Source organism: Palaemon carinicauda, chromosome 33 (genome assembly GCF_036898095.1).
Source record: "Palaemon carinicauda isolate YSFRI2023 chromosome 33, ASM3689809v2, whole genome shotgun sequence".
NCBI classification, from domain to species: Eukaryota; Metazoa; Arthropoda; class Malacostraca; order Decapoda; family Palaemonidae; genus Palaemon; species Palaemon carinicauda.
Window position 1 is genome coordinate 62,107,799 of NC_090757.1, and position 24,908 is coordinate 62,132,706.

Here is a 24,908-nt window from a genome sequence, read left to right on the forward strand (position 1 = left end):
GAGTACCTTCTTCTTTAGATACTTGGCCTCCGATCATGGCTTGAGGAGGGATCGCAGACGATTTGGTATCGGTCTTTTTAGATCTCTTCGAGCATTTGATGCGTATTTTCTCCAAACTCCTGATGCATCTTTTAATTGAGCTCTCAATACTGGGTCTGTCACTGAGGCAAACTGGAGAGACCCCAACACTCTCTCCTGTTGCCTTCTTGATATCCTGGCGGACTGAAGGAGTCTCTTGACAGATCCCGCTATCTCTTTCCTCTTCTTTGATGGAATGGAAAGGCAGTGTGACTGTAAGTTTCAGTGGACAACCAGCAACTGTAACTTCTGAGCTGGAGATAGTCGAGACTTTTCCAAGTTGATCTTGAATCCTAGGTGTTCCAGGAACTGGACCACTTCCTTGGAGGGTTGCGTGCACTCTTCTTTGGATGCTGCCCATACCAGCCAGTCGTCCAGGTAGGCTACTACCTGAATTCCCTTTAGGCGTAGTTGATGAATGACCGCATTCGCAAGCTTGGTGAATACCCTTGGGGCTATGTTCAAACCAAAGGGCATGACTCTGAAGATGTACTGTCTTTTCTGTAGCTTGAATCCTAGGTAGGGGGAGACTTGATGGTTGATTGGAACGTGCCAGTATGCATCTGTCATGTCTATGGAGACTGTGTATGCCTGTTTGGGCAAAAGGGTCCTTATGTGTTGGAGCGTCAGCATTCTGAACTTGTAGTTCACTATGAACTTGTTGAGTGGTGATAGGTCCAAAATGACTCTGAGCTTTTCCGAGTCTCTTTGGAACACAGAACAGCCTTCCTTGGAATTTGATGGACTTTGCCCTCCTTACAACTCTCTTGTCTAAGAGTTCCTGAACGTATTCTTCCAATATGGGGGTTGAGTGTTGGAAGAATTGAGGGAAGTTCGGTGGAGTTGTATTCCAGCTCCACCCCAGTCCGTTCTTGATTAGGCTGTGGGCCCAGGGATCGAAGGTCCAGCGATCCCGGAAGAGGAGAAGTCTCCCTCCTACCGGTAGCATCTCACTTGGAGTGCTGGTTGGAGGGTTTGCCTCCTTGGCCACGTCCACCTCTGTTGGCCCTACCTCTAAAGGGGCGTCTAGAGGCTCCCCGAAAGGAACCTCGAGACTTCGGCCTAAAGGTCGTCGATTGCCTTTCAAAGGCTGGGGTGAAGACGGGCGACTGAGTCGCCACTGGTTGGGGCACCAGCTGGAAAGTGGTGGGTGGTTGTGCCACCGTCTGGGGCACCATGGCCACAGAGAGCTGTTGTTGTTGTCGAGGACGAGAGGGTACTCTGGGTCATTTTGTCTTCCTTTTGACTTTCTTTTGGAGGACAAGCCCCACTTGGAGAGGAGATTCCTGTTCTCCGTTGCGGCTTTGTCCACGACCTCTTTGACCACTTCACATGGGAAGAGGTCTTTTCCCCAGATGTTGGAGGCTATCAGCTTCCTTGGTTCGTGCCTCACCGCAACCGAGGCGAACACGAACTCTCTACAAGCCCGGCGGCCTTTAATGAAATTATATAGGTGTTTGGTGACCGTTGCCAAATGAGCTTTGGCAAAGACCATGAACATATCTGGGGTCTACATTCCTCAAGTGTAGGACAAGGTTTTCCTGCCTCGACTGCCTTCAAGGCTGCCTTAAACCATTTATCCATAAAGGGGAAGGCACGGGAAGAATCAGCAATGAAAGAAGGGTGCTTCTTGCTGAGAGCCGGCACCTTGGAATTAGTGAAGTCCCTCTCCTTCAAGGTTTTGGTAAACAAGGCCTGGGCCTTGGGGAGGTCCAGAATGATGACCTCTTTCGGCTCGGTTTCCTCTTTGGAAGGGGGTTCCGTCCTCAGGCGGACGTAACAATCCGGATAGGCCCCTTTGCTGGGCCAGAACTCCACATCATCTACTGGGACAGTGCCCAGTTTGTCGGAGAGGAAAATCTTCCCCCCTGACATCGGCATGTGCTCAGCATACCTCCAAGGGTTGATGTCAGAAAAGGCGGGAAGATCTTTGATGTTTAGCTTCTTGGGGGCTAAACGCGTAGACACGAGCTGGTGCATTTCAGTCCGTAGAGAAGCCTCCTTCTCGGACAACTGCTTTTGCATGTCCTGGAACATAGACAAAAGCGAGTGCAGCGTATTGGTGATCAAGTCTAGCTGGGGGACAGAAGAAGAAGTCGACGTGACAGGCCCAGGCAACCGTAGACGATGAAACCGAAATCGTTTCAGTTTTCTCTGCGTCGCCTTCAGGATGAAAGACAGTTTCTTGCTCCAGTTCTTCCACTAGGAGATCACGTTCCATCTCCTCGAAGACAACTGACATGTTGTCTTCTAATTGGATGGCCTTCAAGGCATCGGATACCTCAGATTCTATCGGAATCTGGACGAGGGGAATCTCAGGTTGAGCCTGGGGAATAATTGCATCCGAAGATGCCCTAGAGAACAGACAAGCCCTCATCTTCTCATTAGGAAGATATGGGCCACAGGTGTTCTTCTGAAAACCTCTGACCCATTTTCGCAGCATATCTCTTGCTGCATCCCTTGACTCTGTGGACCTCTTTTACTAGTTTGTCACAAACGGTACATACCTGTGGGTCCCAATACTTCAGAGATCCCTTCGTAATTGCACAGCGCGCGTGGGTCCTGCACATATCATGGCCGCAGAAGCTCTTATTGCGGACCTTGCAGAAATGGTTCCCGCACTCGGGATGCTCCTCCTGTAAAGAAAGAAAAGCATATAAGTATTCGGTGAAAATCTCAGATTTCATCAAACAGATTCATAAATTTTTATTTAGCTTAGGATAGTGTAAGCTAGAAAAAAGGGACAGACACCCACATGTGCCTCCTGTCCAGCCCATTGCTATGATCTCCTCCAATATTGAACAGAAAATTCTTGATGAATTATATGGGAAGATAATATCCTTGGATACAAAGTGTAGTCTTAACACTGTCTTCCAGGTTCAATATTGGGGATTTTTTAATAATGGATATCATCCATTAATTAAGCAGAGAGAATAGCTCTCTAGATATGGTGGTCTCACAATAGGCTGCCCATGAAGCACCTTGTAGGTTGGAAAAAACTTTTTGTATAGGCTACAGTACAGACCATTGCCGTCAGTACTGTGTGCCTGCCGGCGTATGCCGGCATTGCCCTGGGCTATTGAATGTATGTACTGCCTTCAAGATAAGGGGCGGCAGGTCGCCGGCAGTTGCTCCTCTCTATCAAGGTGGACCCGCCGGCAGCCGGCGGAAAAGTCTGTAGACTATGACCGGCCGCCGGTAGTCAACACTTTTGCCGGCGGCCGGCCAAAGTGTGTGCCGGTTGCTGTTGGGTCGCCGATCAACGGTACTCCACGGCAAGTGGCGGCAGAGCAAACGGACGGCGGACAGTCGTCCGAAATTGCTGCCGCTGCCGGCAGTCGGCCCAGGGTTGATGAAAGAAAAAGAAAAAGCGTGGATGGGGGGAAAGCAAAGGCTCAGCCTTGCAGACCTTCATCCGGAATGAGGGTTCATATAGAAGGGGGAATATATTCGGTCTTCCATCCAACCATAGCCCATCCATATGGTAGTAGGGTCATGGAAGGCAGTCCAAGGGAGGACTGAAGAACACTCTAAAGAAGGAGGAGCATCCCTGCTGGCAGCCAACTCAGCCGGCGGCAGACAGGGAACATCAAGCCAATTAAACCAACTACCCATAGGGTCGATTGTAGGATGATGGCCAGGATGTGTGAAGGCTAGGCCAACACCAAAGGACAGAGGGGAGGGGCAAGGGTCCTGTAGGTGAGGTAACACCTAGAAGGCACTACCTAACCTAAGAGATTCTGATCCGTAGTAAAGACAACCTTAATGGCCGGGGAATTCAATTCCCCAGCTTGGGTTAGTCTTAAGGGGGGAACAGAATCTAGTGCCGGAGGCCCTAAGCAAGGGAAGAATTCAATTCTTCTACCTAGGACCTGCCGGTACAGGACTGTCTGCTAGGCCATGGAAAGGAGGAATTATCATATAACACCTCCAGGGTATGGCCTAGGGAGGTCTAGCCTCCTGCATAGGCAACCTAACCTGACTTGGGAAATCATTTCACCAAGACGGACAGTTGTCAATGACAGACATTCTACTCTGATGTCCCGTTCTAGGCTCAAAACCGACTCAGTGGTTGAGAGAAAGAAACGGGAACACCCCGGTAAAGATTTGCCAGAACACAGTTCAAGGCAAAGCCAACCAGAGTTAACCTAGGCTAGTCAGAGGGAAGAGGAATTGCTCTTAAATCTCGCAAGGAGATTGGTATCGACTTAAAAGGAAAAGGAGGTGTCAGTCTCCACTTAAAAGACGATACAAGAGCAATTGGGGACATGTATGAAAGTCGGTCACCGAAACTCTCTCGTATACTATCTTGGAAGCGGAAAATTTTTATGCAGTAATATCTTAATTGTATAAAATATTGCCAAGGCTTCAATAAAACTTTACCAGGAAGGTTATATCATGCATGAAGTGTGCAGGTGCATAGGCTAGGAAGCCTAACACTCGTGGGGCTCGGTCATAATTCAGCCAAATCCACGACAACAAGGGCATAATATAAAAATCCCTAGCTAATTTGCTAAATAGCTAAAAGTTATTAAAGCGAGAAATGCCGGTAAAGTCGTTCTGGCTAACTAAATGTACATGCAAAGAACGACCGCGACCATAACGCCATCCGGCTGGCAACAGCTCTTGTTACGTTAATTACGATCTTAAATCGAGGAAAAAACTGGCAAGAGCTTACATTTATACAATTCAAAGATAATACTTAACTTTCCAGAGGCAGATGAGGCTAGGGAAGACGTCATCGCAGCAAAACAAACCAAAATAGCGAGAGATAACACGGGATAATCACCGGTCTAAGGCGCTACAATAGAAAGAATGACTAGATGGCGCCACGCAAAGACGGGCTGGCGCCCAATTACAGTACAGTAGGAGTGTTGCCTTAATAACGGCTCTCCTATAATTCTTGCCACATTCCCCTCTCGAAGCGTAAACACTATTAGGGGTGTAGATAGCTATGTGACGTGTCAAGAATGCGTCCTCTGATATTATGCGATATCCCTTTTAGAAATATAAGGGATACTCGCTCCAGGAGTTAGAATTCTAGATACCGTTAGTAAAATTCTCTGGGATATATCACTGTAGTCAAATATAACCTAGGAAGCTACTAAGAAGGAACTTCCATCAGGACGACATGGCCTGAGCCCAAAAATGACTCATACACTTGTCATTAACACTCCATAAGACGACCTGTGTGAAGTTTTTCTGGGTGTTTTTTTTTCAATGAAACTCGTAAGGCTTTCATAGCTTCCCTTATTTCTGCCGATGTTGTTTCTTCAGTCTCTGCCTCCCGTCCTCGCCACCACTAGAGCTGTGCTCTTCTTGAATGATGGTCAACTGCATTGCCTCCAACTCCTTCAAGTCTTCAGTCGTAAGCTCCTCCCTGTGCTCCTCGATAAGGTTATGGACGTCAGCCTCATCGACAACAAGCCCCATGGACCTCCCGATTGAAATTATTTCCTCAACATCACCCTCAGGCGCAGGATCATCAACGGCCTCGTCTTCGGTTGAGGGATCGAAACCTTCGAAGTCTCGTTCTGCCAGAACAGCTGGCCACAGTTTCTTCCATGAGGAGTTCAAGGTGCACCGTGAAACCTCATTCCAAGCTTTGTTGATCATCTTCAGGCATTGAACGATGTCAAAATGCCCCTTCCAAAATTCACGGAGGGTGAGTTGAGTGCTTTCGGTCACTTCGAAGCATCTTTTGAACAGATGGTTCGTGTAAAGCTTCTTAAAGTTGGCAATCACTTGCTGGTCCATAGACTGGAGGAGAGTTGTGGTGTTTGATGGCAGATAGAGAACCTTGATGAAGGAGAAGTCAGGATGAATGATGTCCTCGAGGCCAGGAGGGTGAGCAGGGGCATTGTCCAGTACCAGGAGACATTTGAGAGGAAGATTGTTCTCTTCTAAAATGTTCTTTACAGCAGGACCGAAGCAGACGTTTATCCACTCAATAAATATGGTCCTCGTGACCCAGGTCTTGGCATTAGACTTCCAAAATACCGAGAGCCTCTCCTTCGTGATATTTTGTGCCTTGAAGGCATGAGGATTCTCTGAGTGGTATACCAGTAGGGGCTTAATTTTTAAGTCCCCACTGGCTTTTGCACAAAATGCGAGTGTAAGTCTGTCCTTCATCAGTTTACGGCCAGGAAGTTTCTTTTCTTCAGCTGTGATATATGTACGGCAAAGCATTTTCTTTCAGAAAAGGCCAGTTTCATCAGAGTTAAACATTTGCTGAGGAATGTAGCCTTCTCTGGAAATTAATTTCTCAAACTTCTTGAGGAATTCTTCTGCTGCTTTCTTGTCAGAACTGGCCGCCTCTCCATGCCTGACAACTAGGTGAATACCAGTCCTCTTCCTAAAACGATCAAACCACCCATGAGAAGCCTTGAACTCTTGGGGGGGCTTGCTGCGACGTTCCTTCGTCTCCGCCGTCTCTCTGGGCTTCCACGAGATCGGTGAAGATGGCGCTCGCCTTGTGCAAAATTACCGATTGCGTGAGTGTATCACCAGCGATTTCCTTCTCTTTAATCCATAGTAGAAGGAGTCTCTCCATCTCGTCGTTGATTGAGGTCCTTCCACTGGCAAGGACAGTCATGCCTTTAGAAGACTTACTTGCTTTAATGGCTTCCTTGTTCTTGATAATTGTACCAATTGTAGACTGGTTACAGCCATACATACTAGTGAGGGTAACGATGCGCATGCCTTCTACGTATTTCTTTATTATCTCCAGCTTCGTTTCCATAGTAATCATCTTCTTACTTCTCCCTTTAACATCACTAGCAATCTTGGGACCCATGGCTAACAAATTAAAGTTAGAATTAAGCACTAAAATGCACAAAAAATACGATATCGCAAGCACTCACACGAGATCAAGTCTTTACAAAACGCACACGAGATTCTTAACTGAGCACGCGTATAACAAAGAGAGAGAGAGGCAGCATCTCTCTCAGGCATTGTGGGAGTGATTTCGGCCAATAGCGTATCGGCATCTTAGTGATGCCGTGATGCCGACCAATAGCAGACCAGCTTCTTAGTGACGTAAGCAGTGATGTATGAGCGTGGTGGTAGGCTAGCGACTCGCAATCGTACACATAAAAACCGCCAAGTTTGAGTTTTGGAATTTGATGCTGTAAGGTGGGGAAAAATGTCGTAACGAGGGGATGAAAAAACATCGTATTCCACACTGTAACGTGAAAAAAACGTAAGCTGGGGATGCCGTACCCCAGGGGTCTACTGTATATGCAATCAATAATCTTACAAGTATAAATTGCCTAAACAGCTTCATATTTAATTGCTATCACACTAGGAATGTCTATTATATCATGCATGAAAGTAAATTAAAACGCATAGGCTAGGAAGCCTAGCGCGAGCAAGGTTCGGTTACCTAAATCGCCGAAACTATCAAGAATACAATCGGCATAATATAAATAACTTCCTAGTAATAAAGACTGAATAGCTTCGTAAATATTCATGCTATTAAAACAGGGAAAGTCGTTCAGGCTAACTAAATAACACATGCGCTATGAACGACAGCGCCCATGGAGCCTCCGGTGAAGGCAAAGTTCCATCACCTAAAATCAACCTAATTTCACTGTGAGGCAGGAGCTAAAATTTATACGCTGTAAAGATTGAATACTCAACTTTCCAGAGGCAGAAGAGGTTGGAGATTGTATGATATCCAGAAAAAAACAAAGCGTAACGAGAGAGATAACAGGGAAAATCACCGAGAGACCCCGCTACACTTATAGGAATAGCGTGTGGGGTTGACCTACAGCGCTATCTAGATACTCGTAGTAGTAAGGGAGGAAGGGTAACCTTGATATCGGCTCCCCTTCTAATTGTGCCACTTTCCCCCTCGAAGCGAAAACGCTATTCGGGGTGAAGATTGCTATGTGTCGTATCACGATATACGTCCCCTGATTTATGCGATATCCTTAGGAGAAATTGTAAGGATATTCGCGCCAGGAGTTAGAATTCTGGAGACCTAAAGGTAAATTCTCTGGGAATATCACTGTAGTCAAATATCCCTTAGGAAGCTACTTATAAGAACCTTCCATCAGGTCGACATGGCCTGAGCCCAAAAAAAGTTATTCTGAGTCTTTAAGAAAAACTGATATAATTATACCAATACTTTCCCAATACCACCTAGCAATCTCAGCATTCAGGACCAGCTGATGGAATCTCTCAGACACCTCATCTCGACGTTTCAGGATGGTGTTCGCCCATAAGTTTGATGGGCAAAAAACTCGATGGTGCGGGTATCTGAGAGAAGTTAAGTTTCCTTAGCTTCCCAGGTACGTTCCTTGGAAAAATCCTCGGTTTGTGCCAGGATTCCCAGGGTCCCCAACCAAAGATCAAGCCACGAAGCAGCCTGCATGGCATACTTTGTGACCATTCCTGGTTGAGGATCTCAGCTGCCGAGAAAGAGACCTGACAGCTGGAGAGCCTCTCAAGAGAGACTCCCTTGGTGAGTTCTTCAAGGGAGTGGTGGAGTGGAAGAGCTGGACGCGGCTCGTCCAAGACCTCAAAGTAATTCCTCTGCTGGACGCGAGGAGGTGAGAGGAGCTTGGCAATAGAGCCGGAACGTTGAAAGGAGGAGAGATTGGGGAGCTATTTGGCAATCTTTGCCCACACACTCTTTAGCCCATGAGACCAGGGCAAGGCTACACTGGTCTTTGAGGGCTCCTGAGTGCCAAAGACACGATCTAAGATAGTGTCTTTACCCTCTTGTGGGAGTATCTCCGGGTTGGTAAACCCGTTGAGTATCCAGATGAAAGTCAAGACTTGCCAGAAGGCATGTCTGACTCTGCTCCCCCTCTGAAGTGGAACTGGCAGCAAAGTCTCCTTCTTCCACCCCCCGAGAGCTCCTCTCGGGGTGGGTCGTGAACATCCCTAGTGACAATTGGTTCCTGCATGCCTGGAAGTCCTGGATGAGGACTTTAACACAGTTTTAGAGTACTTTGATTCCTTCTGGGGAAGGAGATAGGACTCTAGCATCAAAGGCCGGTTAGAGTTGTCCTTCCTGATTTCCGCCAGAGGTGAAGAACTCTGTGTGAGGAGAACCTTCCTCCGAAGATGGAAGGAAGGAAATCCGTCCCTCGCGAGGCTCCCTTGACAGAGGTGAGGCAGGAGAGCGACCGGAGGGAGAGTCCGGAAGGACAGGAAAGGCCTCAAAGGCCTAACAAGAGCCAGTTTCACCATAGGAGATGTTACCACGTATGAGACTCCTCTTCTCCTTTTCAGGGGAGAAGCTGAGGCTCTTTGCAGGAGCTCTGCCGGTGCTGTCAGATGTTGCAAGGTCTCAGAAGAGTGAGATCAAAATGCAGGTCCGAAGGCTTGCCCAACTGCTCTGACCATGGCTGCTTACTGACAGTGGCACTTTCAAAAACCCCTCCTGAAGAAAAAGGGAAAGAAGGTTCCCTGTGAGGAGTCTCGACCGATAGTTGATGCGGTGGGTCAGCCTTCGAAGATGGGATCTTTGGTATCTTGAACCCTTCTGTGGAGCCCCTTCCCTCTTTCCCCGGCAGTCGTGCTGTAATGTGTTTGCGGGAAGGGGAACGGGGGGACAGTGACCTGTCAAAACACCTACTTTTTGTTCCTTTTGACTACGATGTGAAAAATGAAATAATTATAGATAGGAAAAATACAAATTATTTAAAATTTCTGTATTCTTGATTTTTTTTTATTCATATAGCTTTATGTCTTCGTTAACTTTATATACTTTGGTCCTTTAACATTGTCTCATTATATATATATATATATATTCTTTTATTTGCAGCACGCCCTACTCCTTGTAGGGCTTGGAGATGCTAGCTAGAGTTGCAGTCACGCAGTAAAGGAGCCTAATTTGTACATGTCCTCAATCTGTGGGGCATGCGGAATACCAACTTGGAGATTTTTGTCCAGTCTTTGTTCACACACTGGGTAGATCCTGAATTGCAATGTGGTGGGGTTCTCCATCAAGCTTGAAAGCTTGAAGTTTTCTTATGTCATAAGTTTGGAACTTTGTCTTGACTATGTTGGCCATGACCGAAAAGGCTTTCTCTTAATCCTAACTGCCAAGATTGGCTGCTGGTAACTTTTGTGTCTGGATATTTAATGTAGCAGTGGTGTTCCTTGGTGAGATTATTGGACCACCCAGGCAACAGAATCATACACACTGTTGCATTCATTAGGGCACTATAATATGTAGAATTCTGTGGCATTGATTTAGGAAGTTACTATACTGTATATGATATTTAGCAGTCCCTTTTGAGTGTAGCACTGAGGATAATAAGCCTTTTCTTAATATATTACAGATGTGTAACCTTGTCTTATAATTCCTTTGATCGTAACAGAAGCAACCATTCAAATTACATTTGAATTTAGTGCAGATATACACATGGTTATGTTGGTCTTTAATTATATTTATATATGTAGATTAAATATTCTGAGGATTGATTCCTAAGAGGCTCTGTACGGAGATATTTATGGCTCTCCTTCTGGTTTTGTAGACCTACATTTTCATATCAGTTTAGCTTTTTTTGTTTTTCATTTTATTTGATAAACTTTTGTTGTTCTTAGGCATCTTTCAATATATTTTTTCCCACACTGTGTCCTGTTACCAGCCTAGAAATAATTTAAATTTTTTTCCCTTTCTTCTAATGTCCTTAAAGTTTACTTAAGCTTAATGAGATTTTACCTAAAGAGACAGAGCTACTTATTATAGATTGTTGATTTTCCCCAGAAATCAATCAACAGTCATACAATCGTACCTGTTTATTCAGCAAGCTCAAGGCAAGAAAAGAAAATAGGGAAATTTGAAGTTCTAGTTGGGTCCCCTTGCCCAGTATAAAAAAAATCGAGGTGTGGTGCCCACTGCCAAGTTCTCTTAACTGTTTATCTTTTGCCCAGATTGTAGGGTATTCCACTGTTTTATCTTTTTTTGTAGTGAATCTGGAGTGTAGTTGGCATTCGGACACTAGGCAGTCTGCGTGCTACATCTGGCCACAGTAAGCAAACCACTACAATGAGACTTTCTTGAAGTTTGAGAAACCTGCTCCACTGTCTTGTGTAAGTGCGCAGGAGAATCCCCATCTCCGTCGTAAGTCGGCGACTACCTGTACGTCGACACACGACAGAGAATCCATCTTCGAAGTTGACGAAGGCTGCACACTAGCACCATGGATGATGAGCTGCAGCAAGAGGTCCATGGAGGGCGGACCCAGAAGCCCCAAGGATGACCACATCTGTATAAAGAGAGAAAGGGTGGGGGGGGGAGGTGGGGCTGCTTTGCTAGGGGAAGCAACATCATCTTTTGAGGATTGGGGTTGACCAGCAATTAAAGGGCCTACGCTACTACTCGACGGTCTCTTGGAAGAGGCCGAACGAGCAGGAGCTTAGGAGGAAGGAAGGAAAGTGGAAGAAGCAGCCTTGGGTTTTTTCCCTTTCGAAGATACCTTCGAAGGAGAAATGGCAGTCAGAAATATAACTTGAAGAACTGCAACGACCGTTCACCATCCGAGCCAAAAGCTAAGTAAACTAAATCACAGATGTGTGAGAGGGAGCGGTAACAAGCTAACCCCCCTACCGAGGGGAATGGGTAGTTAACCCACACTAAATTTTAATGGCTCGTCCTTTCAGCTTCGCAAAAAGTAATACCCCTAATAAATATTGTAGGTTTGTATTCCAGTTACGGAACAAATAAAAATTATGAAAGAAAAACTCTCTTGGGAGGATCCCCTAACCTGCGGACGGGAAAGATGTTCCCCGAGAGAACAGAAATATAATAAGGACTACGCACTTCCTTTGCCGGCCGTCATCATCAAAAGAGAGTGGAAGTATAAGAAATGTAAAAAAGAATTACAATTAATTAATCCACTGATGAAATAATCTACTCAGGAGAACCACTCAACCCTCTGGCGGGAACAGGGTTCGCCAAGGGGGAGCGGACAAGCTTAAGACTATGCACTCCCTCCGCCGGCTAAGAATGGCTGTTGGCCCATTGCCACATGAAGGAGTACAAAGTCAAGAGCTGAAAAATTTAAATTACAAATACTGTAGTTGTTATTTCAACTTAATTACTGAAGAAAACCATTCGGAAGCACAACCTATCCCGCGTATCGGGAAAGTTGTTCCCTTACAGAATATCTCCTGGCCGTCCACGTAACGAGGGAGAGCAGCGTCGTCTGAGAGGAAGAGCAAGACCGAAGTCAAGCTCTGAGAAGGCTATAAGCGGTCTTCCTTCAAGAACTCGCGGGAGAGAGTGATGTAAACATCCGAACGGATGAGAAGTATCCACATGATGACGACTCCCCTACGGTGGAGGGAGAGTCACTCAGAAGGCCACCAACTTGCGGGTTATCCGACGTCCAAGGGGAGAAAATCGTAAGAGAAGGTTCTCCGCACTTGAGAACCTGCCGCACTATGCTGTCACACAAACAGCAATATTCGCTGAAAAGAAAAGCTTAAATATATAAAATACCATTATATGAATCTTTTCATATATAGTATAAAAACTGAAAAAAACTTGAATTTCAGAATAAGACAAAACAAGTCAAATGGCCGGCAAGTTACAGCAGAGAGAGACAACGTCTCTCTCCCTGAGCCAAAAACAAAGTGGGTGCTCAGCCCAGGTGTGTGAGTGGGGTAGCCGGCTAACCACCACCCAGCCCGCTAATTAGTTGTTGGGGTTGTTATCCCTTGCTAAAAGCCTTATGACTGATCTAGTATCTGAAAGTAATATCCCCTATAAATAGCGAGGGTTTGCAGTGATGGAACAAATAAAAATTATCTTTGAAAAAAAAAATTAAAAAATAAAAGGATAGAGAGCAAGATAACTTATTTACAAATACCATAAAACGGATTTTGAGCGAAGCGAAAAATCTATTTTTGGGTGAGATGGCCATGTCGTCCTGATGGAAGTTCCTAAAGGGTAGCTTCCTTGGGTATATATAACTACGGCGATATTCCCAGAGAATTTACCATAAGGTACCCAGAATTCTAACTCCTGGAGCGAATATCCCTAATAAAAGAACCAGGGATATCACGAAATATCAGAGGACGTATTCTTGACACGCCACATAGCAATCTGCACCCCGAACAGAGTTAACACTTCGAAGGGGTCAATTGGCAAGAAAACGAAAGTTTATATCCGAGTAGGCGGAAAACTTGCATATCCTCCCGCCAAGGGAAAGCATAAACCAATGCAAAGAAAGCTTGCATAAAGGAACAATCTATTAGAATTATCCCAGATAAATATACATAGAACGTAATGCAAAATTATATCAAATAAATTGACACAGGTGAAGGAGACGCAAGGTTCACAAGAACTAGTTTATTGACAAACAATAAATAAAGCAGGTTAAACAACCATTATATAAATATAAGAGGAGGATAACCAACAAATAAGCATAAGCATGATAGTAAACAGAAACTTGTTTATCTGAAATAAAAACATTAGCGCCACTTTTAACATACCGAGGTATCAAAATTATAAAAGTCTGTATTACTAATCAGTTACATTAGCGTTGGAAACGCTCGGCACACATGTCTGCACTTATGCTAGGTTCACCTTTGAAAGTGGAACAGTCAATGAGGGCAACCCAGTGCCCTCACACTTAGCTTGTAGAACAGTTCGTAACTACACACTCACCCCGGAATTAATCGTCCCAATTAAATCCACTGTTCCTCGCAGAGTTAAACAGCAGGGTTAACGACACAACCCACTGCTACCACAGACCTCTTTAGTTGCTCCACTTGCTTCGCATAGTGACGAAAGAACACTCTGGAAGACTTCCAGCCAGTGTATGAACGAAGATGTTCAAAATCCATACAATTAAAGAAATTTAAGGATGAGGCAACTTTCCTCGGATCGTGACCTGCGGGTGTACTGTCTGGATCCGCTCTGCGAATAAAATAGGTGATTTTCGCCCTAAGTTGTTTCAGTGATAAATTTGAGCCTGATGTTTCTCCCCTGAATAGTTGACCACCCCTGAAGTCTGAAGTTCTACGAAGATAGACCTTTAGGCATTCCACTGGACATAGAGATGCATCTTCTTTCAGAGGGCAGATTCTCCAGGGACCCCACCTGTTGGTGGGTAACTCGTTCTTGGCGAGAAACGTAGGATCCGGAAACAGGTTCAGTTCTCCCCCATCCAAGAACTGAACATGACCCTCCTCTCTCGAGAGGGCTACAATTTCACTAACCCTGGCCCCCGACGCGAGTGCAAATAGGAAAATAACTTTTTGGGTCAAATCCTTTAAAGCACACTCCTCATTGTTCAACAGCGAAGCGAAATGAAGAACTTTATCTAAAGACCATGAAATGGGCTTTGGAGGTGCTGATGGTCTGAGCCTAGCACAGGCTTTCGGAATTTTATTAAAAATATCGTTAGCGAGGTCGACCTGGAAGGCATATAAAATGGGTCTTGTCAAAGCAGATTTACACGTTGATATTGTGTTGGCTGCTAACCCTTGACCATGGAGGTGGATGAAGAAAGATAAGCAGAAGTCCGTCGAGATCTTTTGCGGATTCTTCGCCTTGACAAAGGCCACCCATTTCCTCCAAGATGACTCATATTGCCTTCTAGTAGATTTGCACTTATAATCCTCTAGGAAGTCTATACTGTCTTTCGAAATCCCGAAACGTTTTCTCACCGCTAGGGAGAGAAAATCATGAGCTGCAGGTTCTGGGTTTTCTGTGATGAAGCGCAGACAGTCGACTTCTGAACTCGCTGGGTCAGAACTGGATCTGGTAACGGTAGACACTTTAGCCGTAGTTCCAATTCCAGAGGGAACCACACGCTGTTCGGCCACTTGTGAGCCACTACTGCCGCTACTCCCTTGAAAGATCTCAGTTTGTTGAGGACCCTCAACAGAAGGTTGTGAGGAGGGAACAGGTAAATCCTGGACCATCTGTTCCAGTCGAGGGACATCGCGTCCACTGCTTCCGCCAAGGGATCCTCGTACGGGGACACGTAAAGGGGTAACTTCTTGTTGTCTTTCGTTGCAAAGAGGCCTATCTGCAGTTCTGGGACTTGACTCAAGATGAAGGAGAATGATCCTGCGTCTAGGGACCATTCCGACTCTATCGGTGTGAACCTGGATAGAGCGACCGCTGTCACATTGCGGACTCCTTGAAGGTGAACTGCCGACAGGTACCACTTCTTCTTTTCCGCCAGTCGAAAGATGGCCAACATCACCTGGTTGAGTGGTGGTGACCTCGATCCTTGTCGATTCAAGCATCTCACAATCACCTCGCTGTCCAGCACCAACCTTATGTGGATCGAGCGACGAGGGGAGACTTTCTTCAAGGTAAGGAGTACAGCCATAGCTTCCAGAAAGTTTATGTGAAATGTCTTGAATAGATTGGACCAAGTCCCTTGGGCCTTCTTCCGATGAGAATGACCTCCCCACCCCTCCTTCGAGGCGTCTGTGTGAATAGTCAACGAGGGGGGAGGTGGCTGAAGAAGTACCGACTTCTTTAGTTGCCTGACTTGGGACCAAGGCCTGAGAAGCGTACGTAGACGAAGCGGAACTGGTCTTATCAGATCTCTTCGCGCGTTTGATGCATAACTTCTCCAAACTCCGGTTGCATCCTTTAGCTGTGCTCTTAGCACCGGGTCTGTTACTGAGGCAAACTGGAGAGAACCCAGCACACACTTCTGTTCGCGTCTTGATATCCTTTCGGAATCCAGAAGTCTCTTGACAGAACCAGCTATCTCCTTCCTCTTCTTCGCCGGGATGGAGAGTTGGTGTGACACTAGGTCCCAGTGGATTCCCAACCACTGGAACTTTTGAGATGGAGAAAGTCGAGACTTTTTTCTGTTGATCTTGAAGCCTAGATACTCTAGGAACTGGATCACCTGTAGGGAAGCTTGCAAACATTCTGTCTTGGATGCTGCCCACACTAGCCAGTCGTCCAGGTAGGCTACCACCTGGATTCCCTTTAGGCGTAATTGTTTGAGAGCTACGCTTGCAAGCTTTGTGAAGATCCTTGGGGCTACGTTTAGCCCGAATGGCATGGCTCTGAAGGCGTAGAGTCTTCGTTGTAGCTTGAACCCTAGGTAGGGGGAGAGTTGACGATTGATTGGAACGTGCCAATAGGCGTCTGACAAATCTATGGAGACGGTAAATGCCCTCTTGGGCAGTAAGGTCCTTATGTGTTGCAGTGTTAGCATCTTGAACTTGCAGTTCACAATAAACTTGTTGAGTGGCGACAAGTCCAGAATGACTCTGAGTTTTTCCGAGTCCTTCTTGGGAACACAAAACAGCCTCCCTTGGAATTTGATGGACTTTACCCTTCGGATTACCCTTTTCTCCATCAGTTCTTGAATGTACTCCTCCAGAACGGGGGTGGAGTGTTGGAAAAATCGAGGGCACGGGGATGGAGTGCTGTACCAGCTCCAACCCAGTCCATTCTTGAGTAGGCTGTGGGCCCAGGGATCGAAGGTCCACCGATCCCGAAAATTCTGAAGTCTCCCTCCTACCGGTATCATCTCACTTTGACTGCTGTTGCCCTGAGGCCTTGCCTCCTTGACCGCGACCACCCCTGAATCCCCTCCCCCTTAAGGGGCGTCTAGACGAACCTCTGGCTGCTCCTCTAGGCTTCGCTCGAAAGGTAGTTGACTGCCCTTCGAACGCTGGGTTAAATGCCGGAGACTGCGTCGACATGGCTTGGGGTACCCACTGGTACGTGGTCGGGGTTTGTGCCACCATCTGGGGCACTGTAGGCATAGGAAATTGCTGTTGCTGCTGCTGTCTGAATGACTTGGCTGGCCGAGAGGGTAGCCTAGTCTTCTTAGTCTTCCTCTTTGGTTGGGGACCCTCATCCGGGGAAGACTTTCTCTTGAGGGATAGGCCCCACTTCTGGAGAAGGTTTCTATTCTCCGTGGCGGCCTTATCTACAACCTCCTTGACCGCTTCACCAGGGAAGAGATCTTTGCCCCAAATGTTGGAGGAGATTAGCTTCCTTGGCTCGTGCCTCACCGCAGCCGAGGCGAACACGAACTCCCTACAAGCCCTCCTAGCTTTGACGAAGCTATAAAGGTCCTTCGTCACTGTGACTAGGTGTGTCTTAGCCACTACCATGAACATCTCATGGACCTTGGGGTCACTTGCCATTGTCTCCAGAGTTGTTTGATGAGACATTGAGGCAGCAAGTCTTTCTTTTGTCTCAAGCTCCCTTCGCAAAAGAAAGTCAGACAGCTTGGGGAGGTTCTCACCGAACTGACGTCCGGCAATATCAGCCTCCAACTTCCCAACTGAGAAGGTAAGATGGACGTCCTTCCAGTCCTTGTGGTCCATGGGTAGGGCCAAAGACAGAGGTTTACACTCCTCCAAGGAGGGGCATGGCTTACCTGCCTCGACTGCTTTCAGCACAGCCGTAAACCCTTTCTGCATAAAGGGGAAGGCTCTAGAAGGAGAGGACACAAAGGAAGGGTGCTTCTTACTCAAAGCAGGTACCTTTGAGTTTGTGAAGCCCCTCTCTTTCATCGAGCTTGACAATAAAGCTTGAGCCTTAGCGTGGTCCAAAAATATGACCTCCTTCGGCTCTGTTTCTTCCTTTGAGGCTGGTTCCTTCCTTAGACAGACATAACAGTCCAGATACGACTCCTTGCTGGGCCAGAATTCCACCTCCTCAAGGGGGACTGAGCCCAACTTCTCCGAAATGACGATTTTTCCCGTCGTCATAGGCATGTGCTCAGCATACTTCCAAGGGTTAACATCTGAGCACAAGGGAAGGTCTTTCAGGCTGAGCTTCTTCTGGGGCCCACGTGATGCTGCAAGTCTCCGCATCTCCAGCTCCATTGCAGCCGCCTTCTCATTATTTTCCCTCTGCATCTGTTGGATCATTCCAACGATGGAGGAAAGGGTCTTTCCCAGCTCATCTGGGAGAGAGGACGATGTTGAGGGAATAGGTTCAGGGGCCTGAACCGGAGTAGCCGACACCTCGTCGACCTCTTCCTCTTCATTGTCTGGAGCCTGCTCTTCATCCTGGTCTTCTGCCAGAAGGTCATCTTCCAGACGCTCGGACACCTCCGACATCCTATCGTCCAATTGGATGTCCTGCAGGGCGTCCGCGACTTCAGAATCCACAGGGATCTGAACCACTGGTATCTCCACTTGAGGCTGGGGAATCACTGCATCAGCTGACGCCCTGGGGGAAAGGTAAGCCCTCATCTTCTCACTTGGAAGATAGGGCCCAGAAGTGTTCTTCTGAAAGCCCCTTACCCAGGTACGAAGCTTCTCCCTTGCTGCGTCCCTTGACTCCGCCGTCTTAGGGGAATCAAAAGCCTCAGTAATCAGGTTTGTGCACACAGTACATACCTGCGGGTCCCAATACCGGAGATCACCTTTGGAGACCGCATGCTGCGTGCCTCCTACACAAATCATGTCCGCAGAAGTTCTTGCTGCGGACGTTGCAGAAAACGCTTCCACACTTCGGAAGGTCCTCCTGTAAAGCGAAAAAAATTTCATGAGTATCAAGTGAACTACGTATCACTGGATATACATAGCTTAGCACAACTAAACTAGAAAGGAAAGACACACACTTGTATTTCCCGCACAGTCAATTGCTGCAACCTTCCAGATAATAAAATTGTAAGGTTAATCTATTCTAGAGCAACCAATGAATAATTTCCAGAGGAAACAGGTGTAGCTCGCACCCAAAAAAATGATTTTAAAATGCTGGATAGTAGACAAGAAAGAACTCACTTTCTTTATCTGTACGGTTACACCAAAGGGTTGTGCGAGACAACACAAAAGTGTTAGAAAAACTTAGTGTTGTAACAAATACTATACTATAGTTTTCTCCCTACAGTATATACTATACTGAAAAATACTGGCTACAGTATAGAAGGTAATGTGCCGGCCGGCACACACCTTAACTAGTTCCAAAGTATACTACTTAAGAACTATAAGGTGGAAGAACGCTGGTTCAAATGCATGTGCCGGCCGGCAACTACACAAGATAGCACCCGGCTGCCGGCCACCAATCGTAGCGGCCAGCAGACAATGGTGTGATATATAGCCGGCCGGCAAAGGTATACAACCAATGCAGGCCGGCAGCAAGAGAACCAGAGAACTCCGACTGCCCGGCTGCCGGCCACTCAGGCCGGCAGCCGGGCTAGAGTACAACACTAGAAGAAAAACAGAATGGATGCCGGGATAATAGACTGTACTACCTCATAACCCGGCAACCAAAAAGAGTGCACATAAGGAAGGGGAGAATATAACTTCAGGCTTCCTGACCAATGCCATCTGGCTCTACAGACAAACATGGATGAGAGACCAAGGGAGGTCTGGGCAGCCCTCAAAGCAGAAGACCCTTGCCGGCCGGCAAGGGACTGAGTCAACCCCACATCCTAACCTATGCTAGGTACAGATGTAGAATGACGGACACGAATGCAATGGCTAGGCCATCACAAAGGAAAGAGGGGGAAAGGGAGAAGAGGGTCCTGCCAACCTTGCTCTAATAATGAATCACCCGCAGCCAAGAAAACTCATCTTAGCCTAGAGGAGATCCGAGGAGGGAGGCCAGCAATACTTGCCAACTCCCTCGGAACCAAAGCAAGGAAGGCGTTGTTATTCACAGAAAAGAGGATCTTATCCTCCACACCGAGAACAACAACACAGGACTAGTCTGCTAGATCACAAGAAGAAGGAATCATCTCGTACAGAAACCTTCGAAAGTGAACTAAGGAGACTAAGCCTCCTATGTCTGTTGTCAGCCTAGCGAGGGAATCTCAACCACAAACTAGACATAAACAGACTCAGACTAAGAACTCTGATGTCCTGCCCCCTCCCTGAAGCCAGACTTACTGGAAACAGGAAGGAACAGAAACACCCTAATATAGTTGTATTTAAAGTCAATTCAGATAAACCATTAAGGTTAAGCCCAAGGCTTAAACAGAGGGAAAGGGATTGCACACCTTCTCGGAAGAGAAGAGAGCAACCGGGGAGTGTGAGAAAGTATACTAAGGCCCCATAGATAACTAGCCTAGGCGCAAAGAGAATCGATTACCTAAATCACCGAAACTCACTCGTATACTATCTTGGAAGAAATCAACATAATCTTAAATGTATAAAACTGCCTAAAGCTTCAATAAAATTTTAAAACACTCGGAAATCTGAATATCATGCAGGAAAGTACTAGGGCCAAACGACTAGGCTACAAGGTCTAGCGTAGGCCAGAATCGGCAAATCCTTCGCCAAAACAAAAATACTAAAAGCATCATATAAAGAAATCCTATGTAACGCTAAACAGCTAAAATTATTAAAGCAAAACAGCCAGGAACGTCGCTCTGGCTAACTAAATAACTCATACCTAGCGAGCGACAGCGTCCAGGACGCCTCCGGTAGGCAACAGCTCTTGTAACAACGATATCACTATCAAATCACTTTTAAAATTACCAAGAGCTTACATTTATACATAAAAGAAATAATACTCAACTTATCAGGAGCAGAAGAAGTTGGAGAAAGCATTATAAGTTGAAATAATCCAAGAATTGCGAGAAACACAGGGAAAAAACATCGAGTTGTTGAGCTACGCAAAAAGGAATACAGATAGCGCCGTGAGCAGCGCAATGCACGCTTACGAAACGGGAGAGGAGAGATACCTTGCGAGCGGCTCTCCTTTCTTTCTCGTTTTCGTTTTCTTGCCAATTGACCCCTTCGAAGTGTTAACTCTGTTCGGGGTGCAGATTGCTATGTGGCGTGTCAAGAATACGTCCTCTGATATTTCGCGATATCCCTGGTTCTTTATTAGGGATATTCGCTCCAGGAGTTAGAATTCTGGGTACCTTAAGGTAAATTCTCTGGGAATATCACCGTAGTTATATATACCCAAGGAAGCTACCCTTTAGGAACTTCCATCAGGACGACATGGCTTGAGCCCAAAAATGGTATGGTACACAGAAAATATCATTAGCAAAAAACTTAACATCACGCACAGTTTCTATAGAAAATTTGCAAGATCGTTGTAAAACTTAAATATTGAATGTCATAGAGGCCATTGTAACTTCGAGCAGTTGTTAACTAATTACTGTACGTTACTAAGTGAGAAATACTTGCATATCTTATTTTTTCAATATACTGTATTTCTTAATTTGTTACCAAAAATATCTATAAAAAAATTATCCTAAATTTAATTACTGTACAAGACAATGTGTGGCATAATGAATTCCAAAATAAGTAGCTAGAGAATAATGTTGAGAACTATAAATATACAAAGCATATATCCTAAATTCATACTACAGGTACTGTCCAAGTTCATCAAGGATACTTAGAGTTACCATCAATCCTCATCATTAATGTTTTGTCACCTTCTCCTTATTGAATCAGACAGGAAAATCAAGTATACTTACTTAAGAGTTCTTGATTAAATGCTTCTATCGCCCGATCCCAACTCATGTTGTTGTTGCTACCACCCTTGAGATTCACAGTTCGATTATGAACTGCATCATGAGCTGCCACGCGAGGAATGCGCCCCGCAACCGCTGAAAGATGAACTATTTGTTGTATGTATGCTGATGCATTAGTTAACCAGAAATTAAGATGAAACCCTAAAATTTTTCAGCATTATTTAGAATTTATAAGTACAAAAATTTGTTTGTAAATTGAATTTTGTTAAATTTTTCCTTTCGTAGGCTTCACCTAGCTCACACCTACGATTTTCTGCTAAGAAAGTCAACAAGTACTCGGGTTTCTTTTTGCAAATGTTGTTTTCCCTACTGCATTAAATTAAACTGTATAATGTTTTATTAGAGTATTTCATTATAAACTTTTGACACAATATCTGAGATTTATGATTTCGATAGGATTAGTGTTCGAATCTCAGAATGTTTGTAAGTTGAAGGATTCCGATCTGTTTCCTTCACCATCAAACTTCAGTCAGAGTGGGGAATCGAGCAATATGAACACAAGGGAGGTTCACAATAAAATTGGATTAATATCAAAATGTATTTCTAACTCACCTGGCATTCAGAATGAACCCCCTCCCCACTGACTACTGAAGTCAAGATCTAGTTGAACATGGTTTTTTTTATAAATGGGCTTGAAATAAGGTTTTACTGTATACGGTATACTGTAAGTCTGTTTGATATGTACAACATATATGGTACTGATACACAGAAAGTAAATGAAATCTCTACAAGTTGACATGGAATGCTTTTCACTTTAGTACAAATGTTCGAGACATCAGCAATATGACCTACTGATAAGATTCACTATAAAAATTTATGTGCTGTAAAAAATTCTATTATAAGCCTCTCTAAATAAAATTGATGTTGGTTCCAATAAGTATATTCCTCAAACAAGAATAAGGACATTTTTGCATAACCTTAAAACAAGTGAAAAAACATCAAACAGCATACCTGAGAGGTAAGAATACCCTTGTTGCAAGTACTGCACATGACCACGGCTTTCAAATATCGGCATACAAACTTTCCATACAGCGTGTAACAACCATCCATTACCCTGCGCTTCAGCTGACTGAGCCACAGTAAAAAAGAGACAATACCACAGTAAGCCTCGATGATACTCCCATATTAGGTCTGGGGTCTCTAAGATCTCCTTTGTCTCAGTTTTAGATAAGCAAGTACTGCATAGCCATTCATCTGTGGAAAAGAAATACTACGCATGGAGCATTCAACTTGATTCAAATCATCAATAATGGATAATCAACAAATATTTTGCAAACCAGGAAGTTATACAGTGATACCTCAGAGATTGAGCAATCATTTTTTTCTAAAACAGTGTAGATTTTACATAACAAGAAGATATACAGTGATACCTCAGAGATTAAACATCATTTGTTCTATAACAGTGTAAAATTTGCATAACCAGAAGTTATACTGTCATAACTCAGAAACTGAACATCATTTTTTTCTAAAATAGGGTAGATTTTGTATAACAGGAAGTTATACTATGATACCTCAGAAACTGAACATGATTTGTTCTAAAATAGGGTGAATTTTGCATAACAGGAAATTATACTATGATACCTCAAGGACTGAAAATCATTTGTTCTAAAACAGTATAATTTTGCATTAAAGGAAGTTATACTGTGATTCCTGAGATTGAAAATTATGTTCCAAAACAGTATAGATTTTGCATACCAGGAAGTTATACTGTGATACCTCGGAGATCGAACATAATTCATTCCAAAGGTGTTCATACATCAAAATGTTCAAGCAATGAATGATTTTTCCCCATAAGAATGAATCTAAATAGCAATAATTTGTTCCCTACCCCAGGATGTTATTGTTATGGGCCATTCTCACACAATGTTTACATCATCAAAATGATATTTTCATAATAAAATAAATTTTTGAATATACTTACCCGCTGGTTATATAAAAGAGCTGAAGTCCCTGACGCCAGGGCAGAAAATTCAAATCTCGCGCTATCGAAGATACGCCAGGTGTACCAACCGCACCCTAGCGGTAGAACAGGTGGAACTACACACCAACTCCAGTTCTTCCATGCCTCATAGCCATACCATAGGTAGTCTCTAGAGGGGAGGAGGGAGGGTGTTAAATTTATATAACCAGCGGGTAAGTATATTCAAAAATTTATTTTATGAAAATATCATTTTTAAATATAAAACTTACCCGCTGGTTATATAAAAGAGCTGATTGACACCCCTTGGTGGCGGGTCAGAGACAGCTACATATAGAAAATTCACTTAAGGGTTACATACAATAAACTTAAGCAGTTCTCACCTGATAAGGAAGCTGACAGCAATGATACTCTGCCTCATTTCGTCCGCTATCCTTAAGAGATCCAGTAATCCACTCGGGCTGAAAATCTCTAGGAGCTGTCAAACGGTACAAACACCTATAACATGACAGGACCTCAACCAATACCCATGTTCCGGGTGCACTCAAGGAACAAATTGACCACCTAGCCAAATCAAAGATTGCGGAAGACTGACGCCCAATCTCCACAAACAACCATAACAAACGAGTTCCAAGAGATAGAAAAGGGGTATTAGGAAAAAAGGGAACGTAGTGGTAGATCATTCACCTACTATCGCATTAGCCGCTATAAAAGGACCCAACGTAAAAAAGTCCTCATAGCGAGTCTGAACATTCTTCAAATAATGGGATGCAAAAACAGACTTACTTCTCCAAAATGTTGTATCCATCAGACTTTGCAGAGAACGGTTCTGTTTAAAGGCCACTGAAGTCGCTACCGCTCTGACTTCATGTGTCTTGACTTTGAGGAGCCTCTGATCCGACTCATCACACTGAGCATGAGCTTCTCGAATCAACAATCTAACGAAAAAAGACAAGGCATTCTTGGACATGGGCATCGAGGGTTTCCGGACTGCACACCACAGAGCGTCTGAGTTACCTCTCAGATTCTTAGTTCTGTCCACATAAAACCGTAGAGCTCTAACTGGACAGAGAACCCTTTCCAATTCACCGCCAGCCAAATCAGAAAGGTTAGAAATCTCGAAGGATTTGGGCCATGGTCGAGAAGGGTTTTCGTTCTTGGCCAGGAACCCCAGTTGCAAAGAACAAATGGCTTTCCCATTCCGAAAACCAATGTTCTTGCTTAAAGCGTGAACTTCACTAACTCTTTTCGCAGTGGCGAGGGTAACTAGAAAAAGGGTTTTCAAGGTTAAGTCCTTAAATGAAGCCGAGTGTAAAGGCTCAAATCTGTCACTCATGAGAAATTTAAGGACAACTTCCAAATTCCAGGCGATGGGAGCTGTTTGAATCTTCTTGGTCGTATCAAAAGACCTAAGTAAATCTCGTAGATCTTTATTATCAGAAAGGTCTAGGTTCCTGTGTCGAAAAACCGTCGCCAACATACTCCTGTAACCTTTAATAGTCGATGAC

General features: G+C 44.9%; 1 protein-coding gene across 1 annotated transcript in view; it reads right to left on the bottom strand.

Annotated features, from left to right (window-relative positions):
- LOC137625964 (uncharacterized) overlaps positions 1-24,908 on the bottom strand; it is a 365,639-nt gene that overhangs the window by 36,584 nt on the left and 304,147 nt on the right. The window contains exons 12-13 of the mRNA XM_068357031.1: positions 22,434-22,676; positions 21,426-21,557 (exon numbers count right to left, since the gene is read on the bottom strand). Coding sequence (XP_068213132.1) covers positions 21,426-21,557; positions 22,434-22,676 — 375 coding nt within the window. The remainder of the gene's footprint in view (positions 1-21,425; positions 21,558-22,433; positions 22,677-24,908) is intronic.